This window comes from Euprymna scolopes, unplaced genomic scaffold (assembly GCF_053919585.1).
Source record: "Euprymna scolopes isolate OS-2025 unplaced genomic scaffold, ASM5391958v1 sca92, whole genome shotgun sequence".
Taxonomy (NCBI): Eukaryota; Metazoa; Mollusca; class Cephalopoda; order Sepiida; family Sepiolidae; genus Euprymna; species Euprymna scolopes.
Genome location: NW_027633973.1, coordinates 36,979 through 55,018, shown reverse-complemented (window position 1 = coordinate 55,018; position 18,040 = coordinate 36,979). Strand labels below are relative to the sequence as shown.

At 35.8% G+C, this 18,040-nt stretch overlaps 1 protein-coding gene across 1 annotated transcript in view; it reads right to left on the bottom strand.

The window, feature by feature from the left end:
- LOC145276379 (beta-adrenergic receptor kinase 1-like) overlaps window positions 1–18,040 on the bottom strand; it is a 41,627-nt gene that overhangs the window by 11,516 nt on the left and 12,071 nt on the right. The window contains exon 3 of the mRNA XM_080127735.1: window positions 6,268–6,362. Within this exon, the coding sequence (XP_079983861.1) occupies window positions 6,268–6,362 (95 nt within the window). The remainder of the gene's footprint in view (window positions 1–6,267; window positions 6,363–18,040) is intronic.

Genomic DNA, 18,040 nt, shown 5'->3' with positions numbered 1-18,040 from the left:
GGATTTTTAAGATGATCATATTTGGATTCTTTGGACTACTGTGCTCATCTTGAGTGAGATTTTCACGTTTCAGTCGATGTAACCTCCAACCTTCTTCAGGTGTGTCTCATCTGACTCGGGAATCTTTTCTGTTGAACTCAAAAATTTGCACAGAATTTCTAATGCAATCTTCATGTAATCCATGGGGGTCGCATGCTCTCGTTCCATCAGCCATGGATGTAATTTGCAATTATATTTTAAGTGTTGCCCACACTGATGATTGAACCTTCAACCTCTGGAAGAGTGTAACTTACAACTGAATTTTTACCTAGTACTTTATCGATAGAAAGATTCCGTAGTTAGCCAGAAAGACTGCCAAGTTTGACAAAATACATCTGAAGAACCTCAGAGATTGAAATGTTGAGAAAATAACATTCCAAATAAGAACAAGAGTCCAAATATTAAAAAAATACAAATGAGATGTTTCGTAGTTATATGTTAAAAGAAAATGAGCATATACAAGGTTCCTTCAATAAGGTTCCAAACCTTTTTTTCATATGACCACTTTTATTGATAGTATACACATGAAACTCCCCTTCAAAGTAATCTCCTTTGGCTGCAATGCACTTGTACAATTCTATCAACTTCTGAAAGGCGACATGGCAGTCCTCTTGTGTGAATGGGTCAATGATCCTCGTCACAGCCACTTCCATCTCCTCAATTGTCTTGTAATGACAGCCTTTAAGGTTTTCCTTAAGTTAAGGAAATAACCAAAAGTCACAGGAAGCAAGGCATGGATTATAGGGAAGAGGAGAGCAGCAAAGGACGTGCCAAAGACACCAGAGAGCAGCAAAGGACGTGCCAGAGACACCAGAGAGCAGCAAAGGACGTGCCAGAGACACCAGAGAGCAGCAAAGGACGTGCCAGAGACACCAGAGAGCGAGAAAGAGAATTTTCTGAGAACCGAGTGTTCAGAGAAGTGGAATTTGAGACACGTGTGTTCCATCAGAGTAAAGACGAAAAGTCACACGTAGCCAGAAAAGGAGAAATGGACCGTTTAAATATTTAGAAAAATTTCTTGTTTAGAATACTAGATATAAAGGCATTTGTTTAAAACTGAAAAACAAGTTTCTTCCTCTGTTTCTTTGACTATGTTACATTTGTAGATTTTGTAGAAGATCTGCCTGGTCGCTAGTCACACAGGTGAATATTTTTTTTTTTTTCAATGATGGTAGAAAAGGAGTTCTACCAGGGAGAAGCTTACTATAATAAGCAGATTATTGATACCTTCGGTCAGTCTCGAAAGACAAAGGATACCTCTTGTAAGGGCAGTAGCACGTGTAATTGTGAGGCAAGGGTTGTGCAAACCCCAACCACACCTCTCCTGAATCGGCACTGCTTGAGTCAAGTTCCAGGATGGCTGGAAACAATGCCGAGATAAGCAGAGAGCACATACAGTCACAAATGGACATCCATTTAGTACTGACAAGGTTTAATGTTCGGTGATCCAGCGGGAACTGGTGTGTCAACGTGCTTATGCCGTATATAATATGTAGGCTAATAAATAAAAATTTAAAAAATGACTAGAATTTTCCTTTGTGAGAAAGTGAAACCCCCACTATATTTAAGCTTAATAGTGGCATAAAGATTTGGGATACGTAGCGAAGCATGCGTCTAATTTCAGTAGCATCATAACTCTTGCTTCTCTTATTTTGTCCTTACATTCCATGAGCAATGTTTGTGACAAAAGAGGAAGGGAATACTGGTCCAGAATCTATCCATCTAACACCTTATCACTGGTTCGTTTTTGACCTTGATGTAGTTTTTTTTTTCTTTAGCTTCTTATATTAAGTGGCTTCATACCTTGTCTGGAGCGATTTCCATTAAAAATAGGCATTGTTGTTACACTTTGTAATTAAATCTTTTTTTTTTTTCTACACACAATTTTCATCTTTTTTTTTTTTTTTTTAAACTTAAAAAACATTTTTGTTTTGAACTTTTTCACAAAAGGTTTTTTTTAATATAAAACTGGGCGACGGAAATTAAAAAAAAAAAAAAAAGAAAAAAAATTGGTAAGGGATAAAAAATAAAGAAACCATAAACTGCGATAGAACATGCGGTACATTCTTACCCGACAAGTATTTAATTTCTAATTGTAGCAGACATTTTTAAAATATGGAGAAATTGAATTTACCCATAATTAATTTTGCTATGTTGTTATAAACGCATTGAATGTTCTGAAAGTGGTAGAAGAGTCGAAATAATAATAATAATAATAATAAGAATAAAAGATCAATCTCCAATGAGCAATAAGGGAAGTGACGTTCTTCGAATACAAGCAATTTGAAGACAACGGATTGTGGTGATAATGATGATGGTGGGGCAGGCAATAGTTTTTTTTTTTTTTTTTTTTTTTTTACAAAGGCATCACCACATTATCAAGGCCCAGAGGCCACTCAAGGATAAGGGTTAAAGAGTGTACAGTAGAAGTTGGTCAATATAGTAATCATTAGTAATGAAAATTTGGTAAATTTAATAACTTATATGGAACGGCTCATCAAGAACTTATTTACGTTAGACTTGAAGACAACCATATTGTAGTCAGCCGGAAAGCAGAAAAACGGAAGACAATTCCACAGGCGTGCAGTTCTAAGAAAGAAGCTTTGTTCATGGAATCTATGTTTAGGTTTAGGCACAGATAAAGAGTGGGGGAAATTATTGATAGTGTTTACAGCTAGACGAGTGTTTCTTGTGAAAGTTTGGCGAGGGGGGACCATAGATTGAAGCTCAGTTGAACACTTTCCATGAAAATAACGATACATCAGAGACAAACTCGCAACATCTCTTCTGTGAGATAGAGGTTGTAAGGAGGAGAAAAGGACATCTCCTACGAGGCTACGAAGTCTATTTTGAACTCTATCAAGGCAGGACAAGTCCTTTCTAGCAGCTCCTGCCCAGATGTGGCAACAGTATTCCATCCTTGGACGTACCTGGCTCTTATATAGATAGAGAATAGCATCAGCAGTGAGATATCTACTGGATCGATAGAAAGATCCCACCATTTTTCCAGCGGCCTTGGCAACAGATTTGATATACGTGTTCCATTTAAGATCAGGCAATAGTTGAAAGGAAAAAGACAATGATACCCCTCGCCTCTCCTTACTAATAAGTCCCTACTGATTGAGGTTAAAAGCGACTGGAGGATATGGTTAAATGCAAAGTTTTAGAATGGAGACGACGGGGGGGGGGGCATTTTTTTTTTTTTTTCTTTTTAAAAATAACCTGGACGCGTTTTATACCGTTTTGTTCATTAACTTTGTTTTTTATTGAAACTGCTTCACCAAAACCTCATTCTTTTAATCAAAGCATAAAACTATTTTCACACATTTCTATATATTAAAATTTTTCCGGAATATTTTTACATTTTCAATAAGAGATCTGCAGGCTAGATTAAAGATTTTGGTGGGCCGGATCTGGCCCGCAGGTCGTAGTTTGGAGACCCCATTGACACCATTAGCATTTTGTTGGGAGACGGACACAAACAGAGGCTGAAGAGAGTTCAGTAAGGGAGGCCTATTATAGATCTCGTTCATTAGCATTTGAAACCAATGGTATCAATGTTTTTCTGATCTTCTGTAATGCACCCACATGCAAGTTATATATATATATATATATATATATATTACAAAAGAAAAATGCGAGCAAGAAAAATAATATGGTTAAGCTTAAACATGGAAAAGTAAAGGACTAGTTGTTAAACTGGAAAAAGGACAAGATATTCTAGTAAAAAATATAAATTTATAACTTAAAATATTGCAGCATTTAGAATTGATTAATGTTATTAATTGAATTAAAAAAAAAAAAATTCTTACTGCTGCAATATTTTAAGTTATAAATTTATTATATTTTTTACTAGAATATCTTGTCCTTTTCTTTTCCAGTTTTAACAACTAGTCTTTTACTTTTCCATGTTTAAGCTTAACCATATTACTTTTCATGCTCGCATTTTTCTATTGTAATCCATAATTTTTCCAGTAAATTCAATTGCTCTTTGTTTAATTTCAGTCTTATTTTTTTTTCTCCCATAAACATAACATACACATATGTAATAACAATGTACGGCACTCGTCTGCTTTCAATAAAATCCCTCCAATTATCTCCCTTTCATTCTTTCTGTTTCACTTGTTATTTCTCTTTTCGTGTGAGCGGTGCATTGGTAGCAAAATTAGTCACTGAAGCGATGTGGTTGCTATGGAAACCAGTCATAAAAAAACGTTGCTCACCTCCTTACGATTTTGAACACCAGTCAATTCATCATAACTTTTGTTTTAACTGAACGAAAATTAAAAAAAATTTTTTTTCACAATATCGCTAAGAAAGTGATCTATACACTGTAATAATTGTTTGAAATTTGGTTGAAAAATTAGTGAATGGTGAAGCTTTAACACAGTTCTAAATGACTAAAACTGCCACTTAACCATATATTCAAACACTACTGTGTTTGAATGATATATATATGTACTAGACTACCCGTGACCCGTTGGGTCAGTATGTTATATTAGCTATGGAATTAATGTGTGAGCGTGACACTTGTGACGTAAAGAATAGTTTTTGTGACCTAACAGAAACATTTCTATGAAAGTATATTAAAAATGAAAAGAAGAGTCGTTCTGTTTATAATTGTTTATTTTTGCAAAAAAAAAAAAACTTACAGCCATTGAATTATAAGTGGTTTGCCATATTTATAGGTAAATCTTCACTATTCAAATTTTGATATATTGTTTAATTTAAACGAAAAAAAAAATTGGGATGCTGAAAACGTACACAGTAAAACAATACGTTGTAAAATGCTCTTATGGTTGTCAAAGGTTGAAGTAGATTTATTTGTAAGAAAATTGTGTTAAAATAACTTAAACGTAATACGGAAATGAACGATGTAAAAAAAACAAAAATGCAAAAAGTATCAACAATTATTTAGATAATTTAAACGCGAAAAAAAAACAACAAAAAAAACAAACAAATGGGACGCTGAAAACGTACACAGTAAAACAATACTTTGTCAACGGGTCAAAGTTGATTTATTTGTAAGAAAATTGCGACAGTATATTTGTAATACAGAATAGTTGCAAAACATCCTCACCCTTCCCATATTAAATAATAATTTCTAAATAATAACGTTAATATTTCAGTGCGCAGATCAAAATATGCAAAAATAGCGATTTGTGTTTATTTGTTTACGCTGTTATGGGTTTATGTTTATGTACACATGCGCAACCGGAAGTTGTAAACCAGAAAGTGGGTTACAACACTCGTTACAAGGTCATTTGAGTTTTATAATTATATATATATATATATATATATATATATATATATCCTTGTTTTGAAATAATTGCCAGTGCTTATACAGTATGGGGCATGCATAAAAATCCAATTCCAAGTAAAACCTCTTTGATATACATACTGTGTAAAAATAAATAGCCTCACAAAAAATTTGGAAAAATTATTGAGTAGAATTTCTATAAAAAAAAAAAAAAAAAAAAAAAAAAAAATCAATGTTATCATTTTGCAGATGAACCTTTCATTATTATTCCGTTAAATGACAGACGGATTTATCTCCCCTCGTTTTACGGGATTTCTGCTCTTACCAATGGCGGATCAGCAAAATCATATTTTTAATTAAAATTCGACTTGATAATTTTTCCTGTTGATTTATTTGGAACTGCGATTTTCAAGTGTGAGCCCCTTACTGTATTAGGAGTGCTTATTCAGATTAGCACTTATGGCGGCAATTAAAAGTAAAGAAAATATAGAGAAGTCAGTATGATGTACATACTCACTACTGAACGGAGATCTCATTCCAAAAATCACGTAATTTGATCAAGTAGTTTTTCTTTATTCAAGCAAATCAAATATCGACGACTAAGCAAGTTGTAGTGTTTTCATCAGCCATGATTGAATCCAATGAAATAAGGATAGACAACTCAAATTGACGTCTTGAGGTGAAAAATCAGCCTTCTGTTCAAATGCAGTTCAGTAGTAAAATTGCTAAAAATCATAAATTTTGATTTTCTTATTAAAAAAAACCCCAAAAAACTACTTGATTGATTTATGATTTTTGGAATATCTTCATTGTGTAACGAGTATGTACATCATACAGAGGTTTCTGTATTTTCTTTACTTTTAATTGCCGCCATAAGTGCCAATCTGAATAAGCACTCCTAATTTTCTTTTAAAAATTGATGAAGTCCTGAAATATGAACAGGTATTTGGTTGAAGTGCCATACTTACACACTGGCATGAGGTTTCTTCTTTGAAAAATCACAGGCAAGTCCTAAGTCGGAAATCCTCACATGACCTGATTCATCCAGGAGGATATTGGCAGGCTGGAAAGTAAACAAAAACAGCATTTTAATGAATTGGGAAAAGATTCAGAATTGTTTTGTGACTGGTCGAGATAAAATACAAATAAAATCAACAACATACGAGGCGCCTTCAATAAGTTCACAAACATTTTTCGTACGGGTACTTTTATTGATAATACACACATGAAACTATAGTCCCCTTCAAAGTAATCTTCTCTAGCTGTAATGCACTTGTGCCGTTCCAACAACTTCTGGAAGGCTCATAGAAAGTCCTCTTGTGTGAGCGTGTCAATGACCTTCGTCACAACCTCTTTAATCTGTCAGGATGCCCATCTGGGACAAATAGTTTTTGATCTTCTCTGAGCATCCTTGTGACAAACTTCATGCAAATCTTCCGCATCTTTAGTTCCTCACTTATAATTATGTTCACAGTTCCTAATACTGACATAAAACTGTGCACTTATTGTCTCTATAGACACATGACGGTCCTTATCCATGAAATTCTTTATTTGGCCAATCAACACTGGTGTGCTGACTTCCTTACTACTCCCACACCTCTCATCAGCCCTCAGACTCCCTGCCTACCTTGAATCTCTTATGCCACTCAAAAACTGATGTTCGATTCATGCAAGATGGTCCAAAAGCAGTCTGAAGCATTCCATACGTTTCTGTGGCATTTTTTCCAAGTTTAAAACAGAATTTTATTGCATATTGTTTTTCTAAAGTGTCCGCACGTCCAAACTGCATTTTGGAAATTCACCAGCTGTGACAATCTGGCTTTAGTACGGTGTATTCCAATTCCTGCTGTAGCTGTTCATTTGAACCGTCAGTCATAAAAATTGGTCAGTCGTCTCATAAGATATATAGCAATAACATGCAGAATTTTCAAGCGTCTTCAACAATTTTAAATTCCTGTACAAATGTCTGCGCTTCATCAGCTTTGAATGCTACAGTTTTGTTTTCGGTTTCGATTCTAGCATCCAAATACTTTTTTTTTTAACTTTGGAAATTGCGACTCTATAATACATACAAAATCTGGACAAATTAAAAAATCTTATTTAAGCGGATTTTATGACTGAGCAAAGCCCATCACCTCCACCCCGGCTAGTTTTTATGCTTCAAGTTCTTTATATCTTCAAATATTTATTTATGGTGCTTGGTTTGGTTGTTTTGTAGAATTGTTGTTTTTGTTTGCTGACATTGTACAAAAGAGCAAAGAAAATAGAAAACAGCGGCAAATGTAATCGCCTATAGGTTTTGTTTTTTTTTCTTTTTAACTACTGACAATTTTGACTTTTATGTGAAATTCTAACTGACTAAATTGAATTTTATTTTGGTTGAAAACAAACAAACAAAAAAGAAAAAACAACGAAGATTTAATTCCTTTGAGCATTTTATGTCCTTTTATTATTTGTCATTCTGTGGAAGAGAGAAAGTTTGTGCCTGTGTGTGTTGGGGTGGGGTGAGATGTCTATTTTGTGAAACTGAATTTTTAGCAGAAGACGAGGGTGAGGTTGTGCAACCAATGTCCAAAGTGGCCGATAATAACCGGTATAAAAGGTCAGTTGCAGATGCAGACGTTGAAAAAAAAAAAAGAAAAAAGATCTCTTCATCACCAAATCTGTATTACCGCGCACGCACGCAGACATGCGTTTGCAACTGCCACACATGAACGAACATTTGTTTGTAAAAGAAACAAAGTGCTAATGTTCAGATAGTAAGGCATACATTTTCTTTAGCTTTTTGGCACAGAACAAAGTGTGGTATCTGTTCTGAAACTATATTTCATCTCTTTGAATTTTTGAGATGAGGATTAATAATAGTGTTATTATTTGGACTACTATTCTCATCTGATGTAAACCTCCGACCTTTTTGAGGCAAGTCTTTCTGTATTATTTGGATTACACAGACTACTAGTCTTATCTTAATCCTTTATGACCTAAATTATGACGTAGATGATAAAAAAATATTTATTTTTAATTGGTCCCCGACAAAAGGAGGGTGGACCTGTAAATTCACTCTTGTCCGTTCATTCGTTCGTCCGTCCGCACTTTTCTCAATAACTCCGTCTTGAAATTTTTTGAAATTTTGCACAAACGTTAAACATGATATGAGTAAAAAAGTAACAGAACGAATTTTCTGGGAAAACTCTGGTTGTTCCCCTAGGGGTGCCTTTCCAGTTAAAATGGCTAAAATTGACACTTTTGTGCTTATTAAAAAAAATTGATGCCTTGGATTTTTATAAAACTTTCTGAAAAGTTGTAACTAACTGATTTCTATATAATTTTGTTTGTCTATACTTCGCGATAACTCTTTGGTGTGCCCCAGGGGTTCTTTTAGCGCTAATAAAAACACTCCATTTTTGGGACTATTTTACCATATTTGACCAAAATTTTCTGTTTATGTCTATTTAGCAGTTTTGCATGGTGCTGAACTTAAATTTAAATCCGTTAAGGCCTTGGGGACTTTTGGGGCTAAATGTGGGGGAGGGGCAAATGATGGACTTAGTCATTTAATTTAATGATACTATGATTGTCTTCAAACTAGAAAAATTATGAAGTTCAATAGCTAAACAATCACTGAGAATTTTTGCATTTCATAAACTTAACTTGATTATTAGCCATAGTGCTTGAAAAACGCATGTTTATGACAACAAAGGAAATCCTCCACTCTCTCAGACAGCAGCATACTGAATGTAAGCAATGGAACTGGAGGTATCTAGCATCTACATAGATACTGAACTAATATGTACAAGGCGTATTTGAATCAATTCCCACTTTATTTCTGACATTTTATTCACTTATTTACGACTGAGCAAATTAGTTCAACCAGGTCATAAATGGTTAAGTGTGATTATCACAACATTTTGGTTGATGTAACCTCCTTCCTGAGGAGTATATGTCTGAAACTTTATGAAAATACGAACCAAGATGAGAACATTAGTCTGAACAATCTAACTCTATTATAATAAAGTTGTATTCCTGTCTGCTTGTTTGTTCAAAATTTGATTAATACAATAGATACACTGTTTCACAGACTTTCATATACTTTTATTTCTGCCTAGGTAATCAACATTCATGAGGTTATCTCATTTACATATGACAAAGAAGATTTGTTTTTACAATTAATTCTAAATCTTTAATGGAAATTAGCAACAATTGTGTTAAGTATTCTATTTAGAAACCTAATATATAAAAAGGCAAAAATGCGTGTTTGTAGGTCTTGCAAAAACTTTTGACAGAAGCGATGGAACCTCGATCCTTCAGATGACAAATATAAAAAAAAATTGGCCCAAACCATTAATTCCTTCGCCCTAAACTCAGCCGTTTTGTACAAAAAGGGGTCGATTTTTACGTCCTCATTTTAGCAAGTCATCTTTTTGATGAACTACGCTTAATTTCAACACTCCACTTCCCTTCCGGCCAGGCCATGGAGACATCCGCTAAGACGTCGCATTTTTTTAAACATTTTTTTTTTCCACTTAGCCTGCCTGCCTACTTATTGTTTTGAAAATTCGTTCAGTTACTTTTTTACTCATATCATGTTTAATGTTTGTGCAAAATTCCAAAAATTCCAAGGTGTAGTTATTGAGAAAAGTGCAGACAGACGAACAGACAAGGGTGAATTTACAGGTGCACCCTCCTTTTGTCGGGGGACCCCCAAAAAATGCCCCCCCCCCCAAGAAACAAACAGAATAAGAAAAATATAATATATAGATACAAATATAATACATCAATGATAATATGAAGTCCCTTCAAGAATACTTAAGGATGGGCATTGTCTGGGAAGTATAAACTAAGAGTCAGTCAACTAGCGTTTATGCAATGTTCATGATTTCCATTGTTTGAACACTACGGATTGTCAAATGTCTGCGTCCAAACTGAGTGTTTATTGGTTATTAATTCCCTACATTCTCATGGCAATTGTTTGATGGCCTGGTCGTAGAGACTTAGCAAATGGAGTCAAAGATAGCTTTGAGCCGAGTTCAAATCTCCCAACCGGCAAGGATTGTCATCCTATACTGATGATTGCGTAAGCATAAAACACTAGTGTCTTTAGATATAAAAGAATACTTTTAATAATGATATTAAAGGCGAGGAATAAAAGTTATAGATAACTTTTTCATATCATCAAAGGAAAAGATAAAATTTAAGAAAATCTCATTCAATTTTGAAAGATGGATTTTTTTTTTTTTTTTTTTTTTTTTTAAAATCGCCCGTTTCCAGTTTTATATTTTCATATAATTTTCCTACCTCTAATTCCCCTCCCCCGATTGTTTTTGAAATTTCTCTTGAATTTCAAATTCAATTTTCTAAAAAGTTTTATTTTTTCTCTTTCTTAATATCGAATCTGAAATTTGCTGTTTTTTTTTTTTTTTTTTTTTTTTAAATATTTTGGATGCGCTCAACCTTCGTTCTAATTATAGATTTTTTGATTTTATTTAACAAGAAGAACATAACCTTGCTAGCTTTTGGAATTATTTTATTTAACAAGAAGAACATAACCTTGCTAGCTTTTGGAATTATTTTACTGACCCACCCCTTTTTTGGAAGTGGTCTGGTACATGCCTCTTGTCCAATACACCAAATTTTATATCGCAATATAAATCTTTACCTTGATGTGATTGAAACCTACCAATTCTTGGAATTGCACTAATTACCTTCCTGGATCTTTCGATTTTCACATCAATTCACAAGATTACACTGGTATCCTAAGGATTTTTTTTAATTTTTTTTACTATATAAATATTTTCGGGATTTATAAGGAATTTTAGTACATTCCTTATAAATTTTGACCGTTGGATTTGTAAGCAGTTACCATATTCTTCACCTTGGAACCTTAAACTAAAGATTTCACTGGAACTTGAATCATTTTATTTTTGAATATTTTTCTAATTTCATTTTTTATCACTTTCGAGTCGTTTTATTTTTTTATTTTTTTTTTCTTATCTATTTACATTTTTATTTCTGTATTCCCTATTTATATCTCCTCCACTTCTTTTTGGGCCTCTTCTATCTTCCCTATTTTTTTCCCCCTTCCTTCTTTTATTGGCTTTTCTTTAAATCATACCAATTATTTCATAGTGGCCTATATTTATTTTTTTTTTTAAATATTTGCTAGAGATTTAATATACTGCACTTTCAATTTAACCTTATATGTTGGACCTACTTTTAATTACTATTTACAATTTTATCCTACTCCATCATTCTCATTTCATATTTAAAAGTCATTAAGCCAGTTTTTTTTTTCTATAGTTGCATAATGTATAATTCTGGCCTTTCTCCTTTTCTGATGAGAAGCATTTAGCTTCGAAATGCCATGACCTAAAGACGTTTTTCTTAACATATATATATATATATATATATATATATATATATGTGAATATTTTCCAGAGGTAAAGTAACCAATAAAATTTTAATGAGATTAATACAAAAGTGCTCACATATATTAAAAGACTATTTCCTTTTTATTGCTAACTAGCAGGTCCTGTTAACTGGCGTTGCCTGGTGGAAGCACCCCACCCCCCTCTCTCATGTAAAAAAGTAAAGTATGATAGTTGTTGGTGCCCCCCCCCCCTCAACCTGCTTATGTTAACAACGGTTTTTGGAATAGATCCCGAACCTCCCCATGGTAAGAACGGCTGTCGGAATAGACACTCCCAACCTCTGCAAGTGAATTACAGTCCATAAGGTAGGTATTTATATCTTGAAATCTACCTGTCTGCGCCAAATATAAACGAGCTTGTCTTAATGAGCATATTGGAAAACTTATAGAACTCATCATACTCTAGGAAATTTTGGAATTTTTTTTTTACCGCCCCGCCTCCTGCAAAAAAACAGTCGTAAAGGCGAAAAGTGGAAAAAAAAAAAAAAAAAAAAAAAAAAAAAAGAAACATAGGCCACCCCCTCCCCCCAAAATAGGTTCCCTGTAAACTTAGCTATGCAAGCATTAACCCTCCCCCATCCAAAAAAAGGAATGCTGGGCTTGGAAAATTAGTATTAAAATTAGTCTGGAGAGATTCTCTTTCCTTGGCTGAGGACAGAGAGAGTGACACGTGACGGCGGAACAGTTATTACGCCGCGATCCGATCTCGGAAGCAGAGGAAAAAGACCACTACGGATTTCATCACCCACGGAGAGAGAGAGAGAGAGAGAGAGAGAGAGAGAGAGAGAGAGAGAGAGAGAGAGAGAAACAGAACGAGGGAGTTGAAAAACGCTCGACCAACGTCAGCATCAAACACCTCCCACCTCCTCCAATATGAAGGCAAGCGACAGGTCGCCCTACGGTCAACGCACGTAGTGACCGCGTTTGTGCCAAGAAACAGAATAAGGAAGAATTTCGTCAATTCTATTTTTAGAATCGAGGGGCGAAAAAAAAAAAAAGAAAGGAAATATAATAATTCCCTCGTGCGAGAGTTGTGAAAAAAAGTTTGACCGCGTAAAATGTGTTCTGGACAACCAAAGCGATGTCACATTTCCAAAGTTGGCAAAGACGGGGGGAAAAAAAAAGATATCTGAATTAATCCCTCAATCAAGCTATTTTGGATAACCCAAAACGGATGCCGACAGGCATGTTTAAAAGAAAAGACTTGAACTGTAAGTGAAAAAAAACAAACAAATTTTACTTTCTTTCTCTGTCGAGCTGGAGATCGGACTTTTCCTCGTGTGGACTGGTTGCTGCCGTTTACCTTTGGTCTTTCTGTTATAGGATTCTCTTTCAGTTAGTATGTTAAAAATATTCCCCAATCCCATTAGCTTTGAATATATTTGTTTTGGTTAAATCTTTCTTTCCCCTTATCATTAATAAATTTAGTTTTATATGATTTGAAAGTGTTTGTTTCGTTATCTCTTGCAAATCTTATTGTGTTCGATTTTTGTGTTTATTTTGGTCCGCCTGTCTCACAGAAAATAATTGTTGTTTTATTTGTTTCAAACCTTTTTTGTATAAAAAAGGAAACTTGAACCCAATCTGGGACCCATGAACATACCCCTAATGCAGAAGATATATCTGCCTATGATAAGCGTTTGCTATCCATAAATGTCCATCCATACCCGTGTTTGAATTTTATTGCATTTTATTGTTATATTTAAATATTGCCCCGGCCCGTATGTAACAATATATACATATAGATTATCGTATAACGATTAGATCACTGTCTGACTGACGTAAAGAACATTTAAAATTAAAATGTTTAAATTCCACGTTATTTAATGGTAGCCGAATGGATACGGTCTTCGCTAATTGAGCCAGAGATGTCTCGTGTCGCCGAGTTTGAATCGTTCGACTGGTGTTAGTCGTGACACCCTGCACTGAAGATTCCCGAAAGGATGAAACACTAGTGTCTGTAGGTATTTAATTATTATAGTAAAAAAAATAATTTTATATATATATATATATATATATATATATATATATATTCTAAGACTTTTGGGCAAACTCGCTTATCTGACCTGTCGGTCTCCCTGGGATTCATAGGACACCCCGCACTTACTTTATACTAATTGCTCACGTAAATCTATGTCAGCACTCGTTTATTTTCTGGGCCTAATTTCCAATCACTTTTTATTCAGAACAACGCCGTCTTGTCCACTGTTTTGATCTAATGATATCATGGTCAAAGGAATGTCCTGCTTTCTAATCTCTTCAAAAGCATCACTGATATTGAACGTGCTCCAAACAAGTGGAAATATGGAAGAAAATGTTGAAAAATGAACCTAGAAATTTTGATCAAAATTAGAATACGGATTCTAGACATAAGGTTATATATTGTTATGCATTGATTTTTATCTCAACAAGGGAAAATAAAAGAGGTGGAAAAACTTTTGGGAATTAATTTTATTCATCTTGAGAGATGGGTATTCTTCTAGTATATATTCATAATTGTTAAGGAAAAGTTAATTACAAAAGAAAACGGAGAAAGACCAAAAAAAAAAGTCCTTGGATTCTAATTTTATAAACACAAAAAATGTTGTTTTTAATTTCCTGAAAGATAAGCGTAAAACAAAAAATACAGGAGAAATATAACATTAATTAATGATTGGCTTCACTTCTTCATGAAATTAGATTAATAACGTATTGGAGACCGAAAATTAGAAAGGGGGTAGGAGAGAGGAAAGGGTGAGGAAGAAAAACGAGAGGGGGGGAGGAGGAGGAAGAAGAAAGATGTTGAGAGGAGAAAAGGTGGAAGACAGCGAGAGGAGAAAAGGAGAAATAAGACAGTAAGAAGGGGAGAAGGAGGAAGAAGAAAGTCAGTGAGAGGGGAAGAGGAGGAAGACAGGCAGAAGGTAGGAAAAGGAAGAGGAAAGACTGCAAGAGGGGAGGAGGTGGAAGACAGCGAGAAAGGAGGAAAAAGAAGAGCGAGCGAGAGGGTACAAGGAGAAAGAAGAAGAGCGAGCGAGAGGGTACAAGGAGAAAGAAGAAGAGCGAGCGAGAGGGTACAAGGAGAAAGAAGAAGAGCGAGCGAGAGGGTACAAGGAGAAAGAAGAAGAGCGAGCGAGAGGGTACAAGGAGAAAGAAGAAGAGCGAGCGAGAGGGTACAAGGAGAAAGAAGAAGAGCGAGCGAGAGGGTACAAGGAGAAAGAAGAAGAGCGAGCGAGAGGGTACAAGGAGAAAGAAGAAGAGCGAGCGAGAGGGTACAAGGAGAAAGAAGAAGAGCGAGCGAGAGGGTACAAGGAGAAAGAAGAAGAGCGAGCGAGAGGGTACAAGGAGAAAGAAGAAGAGCGAGCGAGAGGGTACAAGGAGAAAGAAGAAGAGCGAGCGAGAGGGTACAAGGAGAAAGAAGAAGAGCGAGCGAGAGGGCACAAGGAGAAAGAAGAAGAGCGAGCGAGAGGGTACAAGGAGAAAGAAGAAGAGCGAGCGAGAGGGCACAAGGAGAAAGAAGAGCGAGCGAGAGGGCACAAGGAGAAAGAAGAAGAGCGAGCGAGAGGGCACAAGGAGAAAGAAGAAGAGCGAGCGAGAGGGCACAAGGAGAAAGAAGAAGAGCGAGCGAGAGGGCACAAGGAGAAAGAAGAAGAGCGAGCGAGAGGGCACAAGGAGAAAGAAGAAGAGCGAGCGAGAGGGCACAAGGAGAAAGAAGAAGAGCGAGCGAGAGGGCACAAGGAGAAAGAAGAAGAGCGAGCGAGAGGGCACAAGGAGAAAGAAGAAGAGCGAGCGAGAGGGTACAAGGAGAAAGAAGAAGAGCGAGCGAGAGGGTACAAGGAGAAAGAAGAAGAGCGAGCGAGAGGGTACAAGGAGAAAGAAGAAGAGCGAGCGAGAGGGTACAAGGAGAAAGAAGAAGAGCGAGCGAGAGGGTACAAGGAGAAAGAAGAAGAGCGAGCGAGAGGGTACAAGGAGAAAGAAGAAGAGCGAGCGAGCGAGAGGGTACAAGGAGAAAGAAGAAGAGCGAGCGAGAGGGTACAAGGAGAAAGAAGAAGAGCGAGCGAGAGGGTACAAGGAGAAAGAAGAAGAGCGAGCGAGAGGGTACAAGGAGAAAGAAGAAGAGCGAGCGAGAGGGTACAAGGAGAAAGAAGAAGAGCGAGCGAGAGGGTACAAGGCAGAAGAAGAGCGAGCGAGAGGGTACAAGGCGGAAGAAGAGCGAGCGAGAGGGTACAAGGCGGAAGAAGAGCGAGCGAGAGGATACAAGGCGGAAGAGAGCAAGCGAGAGGGGAGGCGGAAGAGAGCAAGCGAGAGGGGAGGCGGAAGAAGAGCGAGCGAGAGGCGGAAGAAGAGCGAGCGAGAGGGGAGGGGGAAGACAAAATTAGTAAATGTAAAAAACTATTGTATTTAAGCTATCATATCAAACTTTGATTCTGACTAGCCAATTTTCATTTGTTATTGTGGTATCATGTTATTCTTACAGATTATTAAAAAAAAATATGGTTAAGCCTACATAACTGGTTAATGAGATTTTTTTTGACTTATGAAAAAACACAAAAAAAATCAATAAGCGGAATGCTAGAAAGCCACCCAGCATTACCGGGTTGTAAAATTTGCTTAAATAAAATATTTTAATTCATGCAGTTTTTTCATTTATTATTAAATAGCAAATTCTCTATTGATTATCAAATTACCAAATATATAATAATGATTTCAAAAGTGAAGAAAAAATGACTTGTGTGCCATCAGTTAGAATCTTTTTTTTTTTTTTTTTTTTTTTTACATGGAGTTCACCACTTATCAAGGCCCAATGGCCACTCAGGGATAAGGGTTAATTTGTGTACAGTAATCAAAGGGATAGTGTAGCAATAGTATTGGAGAATTGGTAAGATGTCATTACTTAGGGGAGGGGCGGTTCAGCAGGAATTTGTTTATGCTGGACTTTAAGACATCCAGGTTGAAGTCGGGAGGAAAACAGGCAAGTGGAACAGAGTTCCACAGGCGTGCAGTTCTAAGAAAGAAGCCTTGTTCATGGTATCTACGTTTTGATTTAGGCACAGATAAGGAGTGGGGAAAATTATTGACGGTGGTTTCAGCTAGTCGGGTGTTTTTTGAGAAAGATTGGCGAGGGGGGGGCAGGGAATGGAGCTCAGAAGAGCACCTGCCATGGAAATAACGATAGAACAATGACAGGCTCGCTACGTCTCTTCTGTGGGAAAGAGGTTGCAGGGTAGAGAAAAGAGCATCCCCCACCAAGCCACGGAGTCTATTTTGTACTCCGTCAAGGCAGGATAGGCTGTTTTTTGCAGCCCCCGCCCAGATGTGGCAGCAGTACTCCATCTTTGGACGTACTTGGCTCTTATATAGATAGAGAATTGCATCATTAGTAAGATATCTTCTGGAGCGGTAGAAGGATCTCACCATTTTCCCAGCGAAACCGAAACATAACTCTCCAGCCTTATCCATAAGCTTATGACCTAAATGCATACATGCACAAAAACTGCAAAAGAATGTTTAACCAATAACTTTTAATTAGCGCATGAATAGAAAAAAAAAAGGGTATAGTCAATTTACGTGTGACGTGTGAGTTATAAGCTAAACTAAAAGTGTGCTATAGGTCTAATTATTCTATATATTAAATTTCAACTCTAGACTAAATATTCAGAGAGGAGTTTGGTAGAGACTTTTTGCACACACACACACACACACCGATAAGGTCATTTTTATCTCTCTCTCTCTCATATATATATATATATATATATATATATATATATATTCACAAATTCTTCAGTGTGCTAAAACGTTTTCATCTTAAATTCTATGCAATTATGCAGAATGTAGAAACTATGCATAAACAGAATTCAGCATAATAGTGAAATGAAACCAATCATTTAATAAAAAACGATAAAAAATTAATCAAAGTTTTTTTTTTAAAGAAATATGCAAATTAGTTAACCATTATGTAGTTGCTTGCATATTCATGACTGAGTATATTAAGTTTATTTTTAATAATCTTTAAACAGAAAAAGTAAGTTTTCAGTATCAATGCCAGAGCAAGAAAAAAAAAAAAACTCCTTTACAAATCAAATTTTATTTCTTTTTTGTATATAAAAAAAAATAAAATGTGCAAACAAAACAATGATCTGACTGCATCCCAGGCAACGCCGGATAGGTACAGTTTGTTACTAAAGTAAAGATAAAGTCTTTCGGCATTGCATAACATATAAACAAGTTGATGATACGCAGTGAACAGGATGAATTTATTTGCATTATGCGAATTACTCTTCTCATCCCGTGAGTCATTCAATATAATTTCCAACCTTCTTCAGATGAGTTAACTGTGG